The 14527-nt window shown below is 36.2% G+C and overlaps 1 protein-coding gene across 3 annotated transcripts in view; it reads right to left on the bottom strand.

Annotated features, from left to right (window-relative positions):
* CACNA2D1 (calcium voltage-gated channel auxiliary subunit alpha2delta 1) overlaps nt 1-14527 on the bottom strand; it is a 390747-nt gene that overhangs the window by 174085 nt on the left and 202135 nt on the right. For all 3 annotated transcript variants that reach the window (XR_009959084.1, XM_062581330.1, XM_062581317.1), the window contains exon 5: nt 11269-11313. Coding sequence is in view for 2 of the 3 variants with exons in the window: in XM_062581330.1 (XP_062437314.1) it covers nt 11269-11313 (45 nt within the window). In the remaining variant the exon portion in view is untranslated. The remainder of the gene's footprint in view (nt 1-11268; nt 11314-14527) is intronic.

The raw sequence follows: 14527 nt of genomic DNA, 5'->3' as shown, positions 1-14527 counted from the left end.
GATACAAGTAAGAAATATCCCGGAGGAAGACGTTTTCTATTAAACTGATGAATCACTAGCTTTAGGGCTGAATTTTGATCTCTGGTGAGGCATAAACTTAGCCTCCATGGGGAGACTTCAAGCACTGTCCTTGTGTGCAAATTTGCCTTCAAGGTAGGATTCTCTGCATTAAGAACATCCTCATCTTTTTAGGAGACTGACAACTACAGCATCACTCTCACCATTATTATTTCATAACTCTGTTTCACAGGTAGGAGGTAGCTCTGGGGCAGTCTCATTTTTCATTACCATGTATTTTTCATTGCAACCTCAAACATACATTCATCAGGGAGAAGACCCACACAGATTTGAATACAGGAATATAAACCTGGCACCTAGTTTTTTACCCAGAACACTCAAAGAAAAGTAAGAACACCTGCTCCCTGTGGCAATGAGATCATTATATTTTCAACAGAAAGCATAATGCCTTTTTCTCCCTCTAGGTTGGACTCAAGTTTTCCTGTAAGACCTTGAAATGGGAAGAGCCGGCACGTCTTCCAGCACTAGCAGGTAAAAGGTACATAAACCTCAGAGAATAACCCCAACGGTCTTGGTCCTAAAGTAGCTAACAGCAATCATACACTCACGATCAGATCAAATGCCAGTTTTCCAAGGAATGGTATTAATTCACATTGTCACCCCATCCACACTGTGAAAAATGACAACATTAGACTCTAAATGTGAATGTGGAAAGTACACAGTGAAAACACTGGAGTTTGCATTTTCCCCAAAAAAACATGGAAGTGAAGTTACTATGAAATTACTAGAAGTGGAACAGTAAGTTCTGATGTATAAAAAGGATGAAGAGTGGCTAGGACAGAAAGGATAAAAAATACGGTTTACTTGCTGACTACTCCCCATGGTCTATGGGTAATATTGTTTGTAACAGGAATTTTTTTTCTCAACTTTACTTCAGTGATAAGTATATACTATATTAACCACAAGCATTACTTCTGTTATATACTGTGGTCTTATACAACACCCCCAAAATATCTGTTTCATACTAAAAAAGGGGGAAAATATGGATTCACCTTTTAAGAGCAGAAAAAACTTTTTATAGGCTCATTTTCAAATAGAGTAATTCAAATTCACCGAGCACAGGCTCTGAAATAAATATGGCCACTGATGTCTTGAATGTAACACTTTAAAGGAGAAATGCCTCTGAATGTGTCATACTTTTGAGAAGCACAAAAGCTTGGAATACTCTAAGAAATAAAAAAGCACAACAATCAGGAAATATCTTTTGAAAATGAAAAATATGTTAGGATATCTATGGCAATCTATCAAACCTATCTCGTTCCATTTCTTAAAAAAAAATGTATTATAAACTTAATTATTAATTTCAAATACCACATGCTGGTACCAAAAATATCAATATTCAAGATGTATCTTAATAAAAATGAAAATATAATTGAAAAATACAGATTTTTTTAAAGATTAGAAGTTACAGTTCTAATGAAGCTTCTCTAGGGCTTTAGAAATATTCACTATACAGGTATATAGTACCCTGACAGCCTTTCATAATGGAAGATATTATTTTTATTAGCATAAACATTCTTTTGCTCTTACATTAAATGAGTCTAATGGAACAAACTAGCCTGTCAAATGGCTTTCTTGCTTATCAAAAAAAAGGATAGCATAGGGCATTTGTCTGTGAAGCTAATATCAGTTAAAGCAATAAAGATGAGAAAGAAAAGAAAAAAGTACAATAAAACCCATGTCTGATCCCTGAAGGTCGGAATAATTCTAGCCCAAGAGCAGCACAATTTGTTGCAGAGCCAATATTCAAAATTTCTTTGAACATCACTCCTCTTTCCTGTGTGGTAATTCGGCCTATTTACAATACTCTGTCATTAGCCTGTGTCAACGTAATGACCCCCCAAGAATGCACAAACCAGCCTCCAAAACAAGTGTGAATGGTGCTTTCCAACTGAATTTTCACAGGCCTCCATCAAAACATGCAACTTTAAACCCAAAATATGAGAACTAGGTATGTAAATATATGTAAATATTATTTCATTAGATATCTGCAATATGTTGTCCTGCTGAAAAAAAAAAAACCCTAGGGAGTGCAGGAGAACAAAAGTAATCTAAATATAGCTGTGCCTCACACATGTGAGCAACAATAACAAAAATACAATCCCTAAAGAGACTCGCTATAACTACAGGGACTACATGTTGGTGCCTTCTTGAGAATGAAAAAGGCAAACGTATGTCTGACTTTATTTTTTTTTTTACACTGATAACATCAGTCACAACCACATGAACTTTATTCAATAATTTTTATGTATCACCAAAATGAGTCTCTATAAACAGAAAAAAATTCTAAATTACTTTACAGTAATGAATTATAAACATCCAACTATTCTCTTGTTTAAGGGGAAGGTGACATGGGGTGGTGAACATACCACTTACTTGCCTACACTTTCTAATATGCTTGAAACATATTTTGCCCACTCAATCATCACAAATGAGAATACCTGAGGCAAATTCATCATGATTCATTTTAACAAATTTTTAAGCATCAAAGAAGTGAAGGACAAAGAGCAGATCAAAGGGAACAGAACACATCCTAATTGTGGCTGCATCCATTTCACGTACCCACATGCGATGCTGCAATGTCAAACCATATTAGTTGCTGTCACACAGTAAAAGCACAGGGAATAATCACACCGTGCAACTTCAGATGAAGAAGTCAGCTGCCTTGTATCATGACTAGGCTCCTCCAGTGTCAAAGGAGTCTAAGTCTTCTAGAGACTGGCAGTTAATCTCATCCTAAATTAGGTGAGACACATTTCCCACAAGAAGTGCCTGCTCTTCACTCTCTGTAAGAGGCTGAAGATTGAGTAGCTTTGACTCCAAAAAACTGGATGACGTGAATCTCACCTATTATCACATAGACAGGGATAAACATCCAAAACATATTAGCTATAAAGCAGATGGTAGGATGTTGATCTTGTAATTAATTTGTGTGATGGGATACAAAGGCAGTCAAAGCAGTGAATACAACTCGTTTTTAATGTTAGCATCTGTGAAGATACCAGGCAGATTTCTAAGGGTAAGTATTACCAGAATAAGGCTAAAAAACAAACAAACAAAAACTCTTAAATGCTGAGAGGAAGCTCAAATCTGCTGGACAAGTCATAACAGTTAAAATAACTCTCCCCTGCTATCAAGGCAGATCTTTCTCTTTAGCCTTCAGTCCAGCAACTGGCTTGCAATGTTGGACTTGCAGAAACCCAGCATCACCCTTCCAGTTTCTAGAAGTGTCTCTTTCCACCTATTGCCTTCAAGACTTGGTCTCTGCAGTCCTCCCATCCACCCTGGCCAGCTCCGGACTCATCTCCCAGTGGAGCGTGTTCAGGTGCCTTCTCCCTCCTGAGGGCTCTGTCTGACCCTGGGACACGGACTTACTGAGGCAGCCCTTCCTTTCTCTTGCCCAACCACAAAATACGTTATGTACTATACTTCTTTGCTCAAAACACATTCTCACATCATTATATGATTTGTCATAGTATGTTACGGGGAGAAAAGGCAGCAAATCCCTCAGAGTCCTCCTGGCAGAAGCAAAAAACTCAGGCCTTTCTGGTCTGAGCTCCACAAGACAAAACCCAAGGGGATGTCTGAGGGAGGCAAGAGCTTTGCATTGTGCGCTGATAGGGTTTTCAGGAAACCACAGCTTCCTTTCTGTCTTTCATAAGCAAATGGCGTAAGATACATACGAAAGGCTGAAAGTTTGGACTGATAGTGATCTTAACTCTCATTTGATTCAATCACCTCTACTTCTCACTTAACCGAGTAGTAAACTAATAAATCTTTCTAATAAATCACTGCATTAGAATATATACTACGTTGTATGGATTCTAATTCAGCCCAAATTTAAATTTGTTCCTGGTCACTAATACCAGAAAATTATAAAGCACTAGGTACCAAATTTGGAGCAGGCACAGACTTGGTTTTAAGTAAACTGGGGCTAATTCATTGTCGTTATTTCTTTTTTTTAAGTTAATTATAAATTATAATTACAAATTGTAATTAAATTGTAACTAAAAGCTGCAAATCAAACCCATTTTTGCAATAGTTGATATCATAAACTATTACTAAAGAAAAGAAATAAATTCTAATACAAATAAATTCTAAGGAAGAGGCAGATCTTGAAATAGTGTATCTGTTAGATAACCCTTCTGTTCTGTGCTTATGCCTTATATGCACTTTAACCAGTAACACACTCTAAAAAAGGAGGCAGTAGAGAGTGCAAAGTATTTAGCTTTCTAAAATAGGATAGGACAGGTACTTCATAGAGTTAAAAGTGGAACATCTCTTATTTGAAAACTTCTTCTTCTCTCAGCTCCCTATTTAAAGTGGAATCATTTGGTGGATGGAAAGAGAACAGGTTACAGCTTACCCACATATGCCAAATAGGATTAGAGTGGTCTAGAAAACACTTACAAAGGAGCAGACAAAGGTTATTACAGTTACACATTATATGCCCATAACTGTGGCATGGGACGCCAGTCATTTTTAAAAATTATGTCTACACGGAAACCTAATCCTCCTTTTGTAGTTTCAAAATGATTTTCAATTTGCTGTAGATACACTTTTATTTTGCACCATTAGTATTTGATACTAATTTGATAAAACTTGATTAGTTGCATTTATGCTGCAGTTTTAATCTGGAACAGAGCTAATGTTCATAAATTGTTCCTGAATAACAAGTAACCACTAAATTAGGAATACTGTGTAAGGCCATGTGGCAAACATAGCATATATTTTTTAAAAAGATTCTATCCTACAAGTTTTATAAAGTAATAAAAATATTGTGTTTCATATTTAAAACAATTAGCCATAGGCACGCTCCAAATTGCTTCCCTATAGATAGAACTCACACATTAGCCCTAGTCACATATTTAATTCAAATTTTATGCAAGTACCTACTCAGTTCCTAAAGGGACCCATAATTCTAAAGCCTTCACATTGATCAGTAAAATAAATAATAAAAAATGTTAATACCACTTATTAATAAACAGTTAACAACTGCACTAGAGAACTGCTCTATCAGTCATGACTGCCATTCAGCGTGGGACTACGCGAAGGAAATCTTCTCTCTGATAAATCACTTGCATTAACTAGGGACATATCTATTGCCGGAAGATGCAATTGACTGTTTTCAATTAAAGTTTAATGAGGATGACAGAAGAGATGCTGTAAACTTCCAAAGAGGCATGGTAATTGTAGTATAAGATAAACTAAATTTTAAATAAATGTTTGTTTTTCAGTTAAGTCACTACAAATTTTCTTTCTCTCTTCCTCCCTAACCCCTCCCCCCTCCCCCTAGATTGCTGTATCTTGTACAAGGAAGAGTTTGTAAAAAAAAACATGACTCAAAATTATACTAAAAAGGTAGAAAAGGAGCAAGACAGAAAAAGGAGATGAGGGGGGAAGGAATCAAGAAAGAATGAAAACTAAGCAATGGAGCAATTCAGTGGATAGAGGAGGGGTAGAGTACCTGAGCACATGGAAAAAAATGTATTTAGAAAAGATCTATGAAGAGGGTATGGAATGACTAGTAATAAAATGGAGACCAATATAAAAAATAGGAAAGGACTGAACAGTGAGGCAAAGATGACTATAAATAGCGGGGAATGTAAAGGACAGAGAAAATGGGAGAAACAGGGAAAGCAATATCAAAACTTATGGGAAAGGGTATCCTGATGTGGTACCGCTCATCTGTCCAAAAAGAGCACTGCACCATTTGTACGAAAGAGTCATAGGACAGAATAGCAGACACCTGCAAATTAAAGTGCTCGACAGACTGCAATATATCACATGGGAAGGGTTCAGGGAACAGGAGAGTGGATGAAAACCAAAGAGATGGACATTAAATTGCTAGTTTGGCCATTGTCTTCCTGTGTGATAAGAAAAACGGGGATACAACACATCCTGCCTTGTTTTGAGGATAGAACTCATTAATTCCCATGAAATGCTCACATATCACAGTGCTGTGGGAGGAAATAAGCAAGCAGAATCTAATTGCTGTTGCAGGATAAAGAGTATGAAAGGCACATTACTGATTGATGGACTAAAGGGTTAAAAATTGATTGTTTGGCCTGAGAAGTCCTAAGGACACAGAATGATTAGTCTTCACAAGCTTTTTTTTTTTCCCCTAATTCAAGTGAACTAAGTAATTAGAGTCAGTGAATGAGAGAGAAGGATCTCTTGAATATGGTACACAGACACAAAGAAGGAAAGCAAACTATACACACTAGAAAAAAAACACATAAAATTTACATTAGAGCAATGTTCTGATCAAAAGGAATAGAAGGAAATCATATTTTTAAAGGGATGAGTGAAAAGAAAAGGTTGGATGACAGGACCTATGAGTAAGATAAATTTCTTCTAATTCTTTGAACAAGTAAGACCTAAAAGATTCATTATAGGAACTTGATCAATAGAGAGAAGCAGACAGCTACAATTGATCCATATGACCAGAGACACCTATTTCAGAATAAAGAGAATAGCCCTCTAAATCTACCCACAATGACTAGCTTAACCTTAGATATATAATTTTAATAGCTAAATTACTGCTCCTAAATATTCCTACTTTTATTTATAGACATAGTATATAATACATAAATATACTATCACATCTTTTGATTAAATGAAGGGTCAGAGTAAGGAACAGCATAAAGGTTCTATGAACTTGTCAGAGACAGCAGAGAATGGATGGCAGAAGACTATGTAGGTTTTACTAGCTAATGCTTCAGAGATGATTCCAGTAAAATCTAAGATTTTACTTAAAAAGATGCCACCTAAATTCTCTTACTCATACTCATTGCTAAAGTTCCCACCACTAAAATAGTTACAGTTTCATTTAAGTACAAGTGTGTATAAGATAGAACTTTTTCTTTGAAGCACTTGTTAAGATCTCATAGAACGGTTTTTACCTTATGCAAACAATAGCTCAGCAAATCAAAGTAATGTGATGTAAAAACCAGAAGAAATAATTAAATATAAGAGTTTAAATTCAAGAAAAAAAAATCCATTAAGAATTAGCCAGGTAAACACAATCAATGAAGAATGATGAGACACGATAGAGAAAGGGCTTTCTGCCATGGAGGAGACAGAGAAGGATGCAAGGGAAGAGCAAGGGAAGGATGAACTTGCAGTAAATGATAGTAATTCTACTGACCACCACAAGGAGATAGGGGTTATGATAAACTGTTCAACCAAAAGGGAAGACGAATGGTGGTAGTCATGGAACCAGAGCCATGGGACCGGATCATGCATCCATGGACAGCAAAAGGGAGAGCAGACAGTGTATCCTATGAAGGCTGTCTGGAAAGCTGTAGCAGCTTTGTGTGAAGTATTTTTGCATTTTCATTGAAAAACAGAAATGTCTCAGTCCCACCAAGCTAAAAAGGTTAAATCCCAGTATTAACTGGAATATAAAAATTTGCTATCTAGGTACCTGGATAAACTCTGATCTGACAAACTCCCCCTGCGTGGGCAGGGACAGTAAGGTCTGTGAGTGGTGTGGGGCCTGAACACCACCACTTACTCATAATGTCACCATTTCAGCCAAAAACTAAGCTGTTAAGCACTTTGCTGTGGGCTACTATTAGCTAAAGGACCAAAAATCTTCCTGTCCTCCCTCTTTGGCTGGCAGACGAAGGTTACTGTAAAGGGTGATCTACAGCACAAGATCACAAGTGATTGGATTGGAGGGGCAAGTGGAGGTTCATACCAAGGTAAGTTTAACAAGAATAGGCAACAATTTTCAATTTAATATACTGGATACTGAACAGACTATGAATATAACCTTGAAACATAAAGGGAATATACAGGAAATACATCAGTACAACAGAGATAACTCTTTTAAGGGAAGGCAAGCACATAAAAGGCATATCAATATTAAATCTCGTAAATGGGAAATTATTTTTCACATGGCTTATATTTATTTTAAAAATGTAGAAATGTAAGATCTTTGAAAAATCATGTAGAAATAGAGTACGTAGCAGGTCTAGGCAGGTTGACCAGTCTGCTCCTACAAAATAACAGACTCCTACTGTAATGGGTAAATTGGTAAAACAAAGTAAACTAAAGAGGTTTCACCCATGCTTCAAGAAGAGTTCCTCTACAGGTGTAAGAACTGAGGAAGTAAACTGAACAGAAGACAGCAGGAGATTCCACCATGAAGTAGCCTAAATCAGGTCTGGAAGAGGAATACAAATAAAATCAAGGATATAAATTAAATCACAGATCCATATGAGCATAATCCTTGGATTCTCTGAGATAAAGTTTTTAAATGGGATTTCTCATGTCTTCTAATGTATTTGTATCCTTCACTGTAGACATTTGTGCTGCAGTTTATGACAAACCACCAAGAGCTGCCAAAAGCAGTGCTGTGTAATCACACAGTCTTATTTTAAAGTTGTAGAACACAGGGAGTTGGAAGGAATGGACGTGAAAGTAGAAATCAACCGTCACTGTTCAGACAGGGACAGCGGAGAACAGTCTGCAGTGTTTGCACACATAATTTAGTCCTGGATGCAGGTCTTTTCAACTAAATCCTAGTCCTGGATTTCTGACCATCTCATACTTACTATTTCTTCTTTAAAGTTAGTCACTGATCAAAATGATCAGGCACATAAAATACAGACATTTTCACATCCAAAATGTCTTTCAAAAACAATTAACTAATTTTATAACCACTGTTATGAGATGAAAATCATCAGTAAGCATGCCTACAACTTTCTATTCCCAAAGAAGAGCAACAGTTAAAACACAAGCTGATCTTGGATTCATCTTCTGCATCTACTTGATGAATCTTAACTGATGAAAGAAAACAATTACTACATTTTAGTCTTGTAAAGAAATATTTGCATAGAAAAAGTGAAAAATGTAAAACAGGTGGAAGGGCTTTTTAGGAGGTGCACATTACTGATTCTTAAAAGACCGGGCCTTATAAAGGGATCTAAATCTACGTATATAATTACATCTCTAAATTAATTGTTCTCATTCTTTAGCACCTGAACTACTTATTTACAGCAACATAAGAAAGAAGTTTACTTTACAATTAGCATCTATACTGCAGCTTAAAGAAGATAAACTTTAACATTATTATGATACTTCACCTTTACTGAATAGCAAGAAATAGAATTAGACGAATTTATCTAGGGTGGGCAAATCAAGCTTGTAGCAGATGTGTGAAGCCGATAAGGTGTCAGCAGCAGAGAAATGTGAGATTGGCCTCTCTTTTCATGGTCTAATCAGAACTCCTGGGGGACTAACTGACATCTATTCAAGTCAAAGCATTTGCTTTCGAATGCAGTCAAAAAACCCTCCTGTTCATACTAACTAAAAAAGCTGAAATGGCAAAGAGATGCACACATTTTCAAGGAACCAGAAACTGCACAGTCCTACACCTTCCTGAAATCTCTTCCCTTCATACTGTTATCTAACCTTGGAAAGAAGTAAGTAGAATAAAAGGAGAAACGTCCACAGGTAGAAAGCAGCACTCCCTTTGCTTTCTCCCTCTTTAACCTTTTGATTTGTGGACTGTTACGAAGGAAAGAAAAGTAATCGATTACTTCCGCACATATAGTGCTATCAACACACTTGCAGCTCACCAGAACCAAAGTCTCAGTGCTGTATTTCTATATTGTAAACAGTGCATACAATAGATATCTCTAAAACATTTCAGTCCACTACGCAAAAATATCTATGCAAAACTTAGGGCAACATCCAGCTTAAATTCCTCTGCCTCTGCTTACATGATAAATTCACTAATTAATTCCCATAGAGTGCCTCAAGTAAACTAAAGATGCAAAGAACTGTAGCAGATGTTGGTTACTGCTATTCACTTTTGCAAGCTGCCTGAATTTCTTCTCAATCAGACAAGTGAGTGCAAACAACCAAGTTTACAAGGCTAGAAACCAATTAAGTAGGCTCAAATAATACCATGTTGCCTTCTTAAAAAATTCCTCTGACACTATACATGACAGAAATGGTAGATGAGTTTGCATTCCTAGGATTTAAAACTTTCAGTTCAATTAAGAACATTCTAAAATAATATAATAGCCATATGACATATTTATTCTTGAAATAAAATACTTAAGCTTGGTAAACAAAAGAGATATTTTTAGAAGTGACTGTCTTGTTGCTACAAAAATTCTAAAAATCCTGGTGAATTCAATGAAAATAAATGAAGAACTTTCAAATTTAGGTCAGTTTTAGTTAAAACACACAAACTTTAAAACTTTAGATAATAGGTTTGTTTCTTGTAACTGAATTCCAATACTTTTAGTTCTGTACAAACATATCAAATAGTTCTGTTTGACATGATCTATGCATCTTCTTTAATTGCTTTACAGAAGAAGCATCAATTACAATATTGATGCCATCAATCTCTAAAGAATACTTGATTAAAAAGTGTAAATGAAGCATGCTGAAACCTCTGATTAATACATTTACAATATCTTTTCAATGGTTTTATAAATTACATCTATAATGATGACAAGCAGTTGTATTATCTCAAGTGACAGTGAAGATAACTTGTCTTCTTCCCAGAAGACATTAAGACTTTTAATATTTAAAGCCAGGTTAGGAAGCTCCAAACTACTTAAAGCAAGAGTTTTATTAGAACTTGGCATTAAAATACTATGCATCTTATCTAAACCTTTGCAGTGGATTTTCCATTGCCCCAAATCTTATTATATTAATACGAATGATCGCAAAGTAGATGAAAATTGTTATTTGGTAACAATTTACATCTGCTTTTCACTCACATAAAAGAATTCTTACAGTAAAAGTAATACTAGGAAATATGAGTTTAGAAAGTGAGGCCAGAAAATTGTTTCTTTAGAGGACAGTAAACTCTTTACACTTACCATTTTGTTTCTCCAGTCATACAATTACGATTTTATCACATTTCAAGAAATGAATGTGATATTGTGATATCAGACACAATGATATTGTGTCTGAAACATCTTATTTTTGCCCAACACATTCCTTAATGCGTAGCTCAGAAGACTAAATGAGGGAAACCAGTCATTTAGAACTAAAATATAAAATATAATCTGTTTCTTTAGGAAGCTTTTTAAGAAGCTTCTTATTTTCTTGGTTCTGTGAAATATTTGAATGATAGACTTAGAGTCTGATCAAACTTTTCAATTCCTTTATATTTTGTTATAATTTAAGTAATAAAATGAAAAGAAAGTTATTACTTACATCATTCTGATCATCTTTTGCATTGTAATAGATTATATCATTATTCTGTGAAAGAGAGAAAGGGATTTTGTTAGTTGAGAAGTGCTGGGTAGATGACAACCAATAATTTGTACTAGAACACATATTTTCATGTAAATCTTCATTCCTTTCTGTATTCTCTTATGCATAACAGAATCAGACCTTTACTGAGGTTTATGCTCGTTATTGCGTTTAGCCATTTCCATGCTCTTTTCTCCATAACAACTGCTTTCTTACCCATTTCTGGATATCTAAACCAGAGCCCACAGTGTGCTGAGGACAAAGGAGGAAATTCCTTTCCCCGTTAGAGATCAAAGCTAACTCTTGCTTCACTTGGATTCTCTTTACTTTGTACATGGTTGTGTACAGAAACAAATGTAATATAAATAGACCTAATCACAGAATCAGTAAGGTTGGAAGGGACCTCTGGAGATCATCTAGTGCAACCTCCCCACTCAGCAGGGTCACCTAGAGCATGTCCAAATAATAATAATAATAATAATAATAATAATAATAATAATAATAATAATAATTGACAAGCAACAATTAAAAATGCTCAGGATTTCACCAGTATATCAGCTTATTTCCTCCACCCCATTCCCACTCCTCGACTTTACCAAACACTGTACCTGGTCGTAGCATAGTAGTGTCATTTAATGCATAGGGCTTTTAATATTGTCTTCTGCATATGCAAATCCATTTCTCTACTTGAACAAAAGGGTTCTGTATTTGCACCATTATATTATCCCCTTTATTTTATATATATCATTTAACTGATCATATGTATCAGTATATTTTAACTGATCTAGGCATTGCTATCTAATTCTTCTGAACTAAATAATATATTTTTACATAACCTATTAAAGAAGCAAGTTTCAGAAAAAAAGACACATTTAGAAGTTAATTAAACTAAACCTCCAAAAATAAATTAAATACTTTTTAGGCTATGCATGTTTTGTAGTCCATTATCCTGCCTGGAGATATTACCTATATAATTCATTAACAAAAAGTGGCATTGGTCATATTTCACTGCTCCTAATACAGAAAATACGAGTTACACAGAGCTACAACACACTACAGTTCACAAATTAGATTCATGGATCAGTTAAATCTATAGAGGACAATTTTTCATAATTTAACCACTTCTGGATGACAAGAACAAATTGCTTTGTTGCTGGTTCCCAGGCATGTAGTTTAGTTATTTATTAACTCCTTGACACAAAGAATTTGAACCTTCCTATTGTCACACACTTCTGCAGCACCTGCCGTCCAGGGATACGGCATACTTTTTCAGCAAGCCTAAAAAACAACATGAACACCTCAGCTTTTCTTTTCCTTTTTCTTTTTCTTTTCTTTTTTTTTTTTTTTTCCTCCCATTCAATAATGCTGCCAAGGAGAAGAGTAAACACTCATTATACTCGTTAGTATCTCAGTTCATGACTGAAGGGAATTAGTAGGAGAGTCTTGAAGGTGTGTTTATGGAAGAAATGACTTTAGGAGGCTATAGGTATAAAGTAGAAACTTTAACATAGTATCAGTGGGTATACATGCTTGCAAAATTTATAGATTGCAAAAGGATAGTTCACATTGTTGCAAATTATTTCAAAACAAACAGCTTCAGTATCTGACTAGGATATGAAAGGCAAATGAATTTTATACATTGCAGGCCAATTTATTATTATATTTTTGACTACTCTATTTTTCAGGATTCTGTTCTGTTCTGTCCTGTGCCATCCTAAGCTAATAATCCTTCTACCACCACACTTTCACAGTATTGCAAAATTAGTACCATGTGTTTTAAAATCTGAAATTAAGACTAACTTTTTGTTTGAATTTTCTTTGATTTAAAACAATTTATTTGGCTTAACATCTTGGCATGTTATATAAAATGTATTAAAGCAATCAAAAGCAGGCAATGCGTAACAGCTCCTTTATATTGCAGTGGCCCTGCTAGTAGTGATAGATACGAGGATTGTTTATTTTCTTCTACAGGTAGAGTAAAAAACAAATGAACAGGAGAAATCAAAACATATTACAAACATATTTATGATTTCCTTCAGGTTGATGTTATGAACTGCATCACCTTGTTTTGGATGCAAGAATGTAGGTGGTGCATACACTTAAACACACACTGCCTTGCTGCTGAAAATGCACGATGCAATGGTAGATCCCTGTATCTGCATGTGATGTATTCGCAGGTAATAGCTCAGCAAGAAGCACAGCTACTCCTAGCGATTATTAAATCTGTTTCTACTCTATTACCTTTCCTCCTTCAAGAGGAATCATGTGCAGATAATATTTACTTTTACATAGTTCAATATAGAAATAAATTCTTAGAGATACAACTTTGGAGAACATTTTTAAATTACAGAATCAGAAAACAGCTGGGGTTGGAAGAGATGTCTGGAGATCATCTGGACCAAGCCCCTCCTCACGCAGGGTCACCTAGAGCAGGTTGCCCAGGACCACGTCCAGACAGCTTCTAGACATTGCTGGAGGCTCCACAACCTCTCCGGACAATCTATTCTAGTGTCTGACCACCCTCACGGGGTGCTTTATTCTATTCAGGAGGAGCTCCCTGTGTTTCAGTTTGTGTCCTTGTCACGTTGATAGGGAACAGAAGTTCTGAGACTTCTGTTCCCTAGGCTGAACAGACGAAACTGTGCTCATATGAGAGATGCTCCAGTCCCTTCATCATCATCAGTGGCTCTTCACTGGGCTCACCCTTGTTTATCCATGGCTTTCTTGTACTGGGGAGCCCAGCACTGGACACAGAACTCCAGGAGTGGGTAGAGGGGAGAGATCACTTCTCTTGAGCTTCTAGCACCATTCTTTCTAATGTAGCCCAGGATATGTCTTTGCCATGAGGGGGCATTGCTGGCTCATGGTCAACTTGTCCACCAGGACCTACCACATCCTCCTCCACAGAGCTGTACTCTAGCAGGCCAGCCCCCAGCCTGTACTGGTGCCTACGGTTATTTTTCCCCAGCTGCTGGACTCTTCACTTCCCTTTGTTGAAGTTCACAAAGTTCCTCTCTGCCCATTTCTCCAGTCTGTCGAGGTCCCTCTGAATCTGGTGTATCAGTTACTCCTTCAAGTATGGTATCATCTGCAAACTCCAGGTCATTAGAAAGATGTTGAAAAGCACTGACCCCAGCATCGACTCTTGACCAGTGACTGCCCTCCAGATCGATTTGTGCTGCTGCTCACAACTCTGTGAACCCAGCAGTACAGCCTGTTT

Source organism: Rhea pennata, chromosome 1, assembly GCF_028389875.1.
Source record: "Rhea pennata isolate bPtePen1 chromosome 1, bPtePen1.pri, whole genome shotgun sequence".
NCBI classification, from domain to species: domain Eukaryota; kingdom Metazoa; phylum Chordata; class Aves; order Rheiformes; family Rheidae; genus Rhea; species Rhea pennata.
This window is presented reverse-complemented; position numbering and strand designations above follow the sequence as displayed.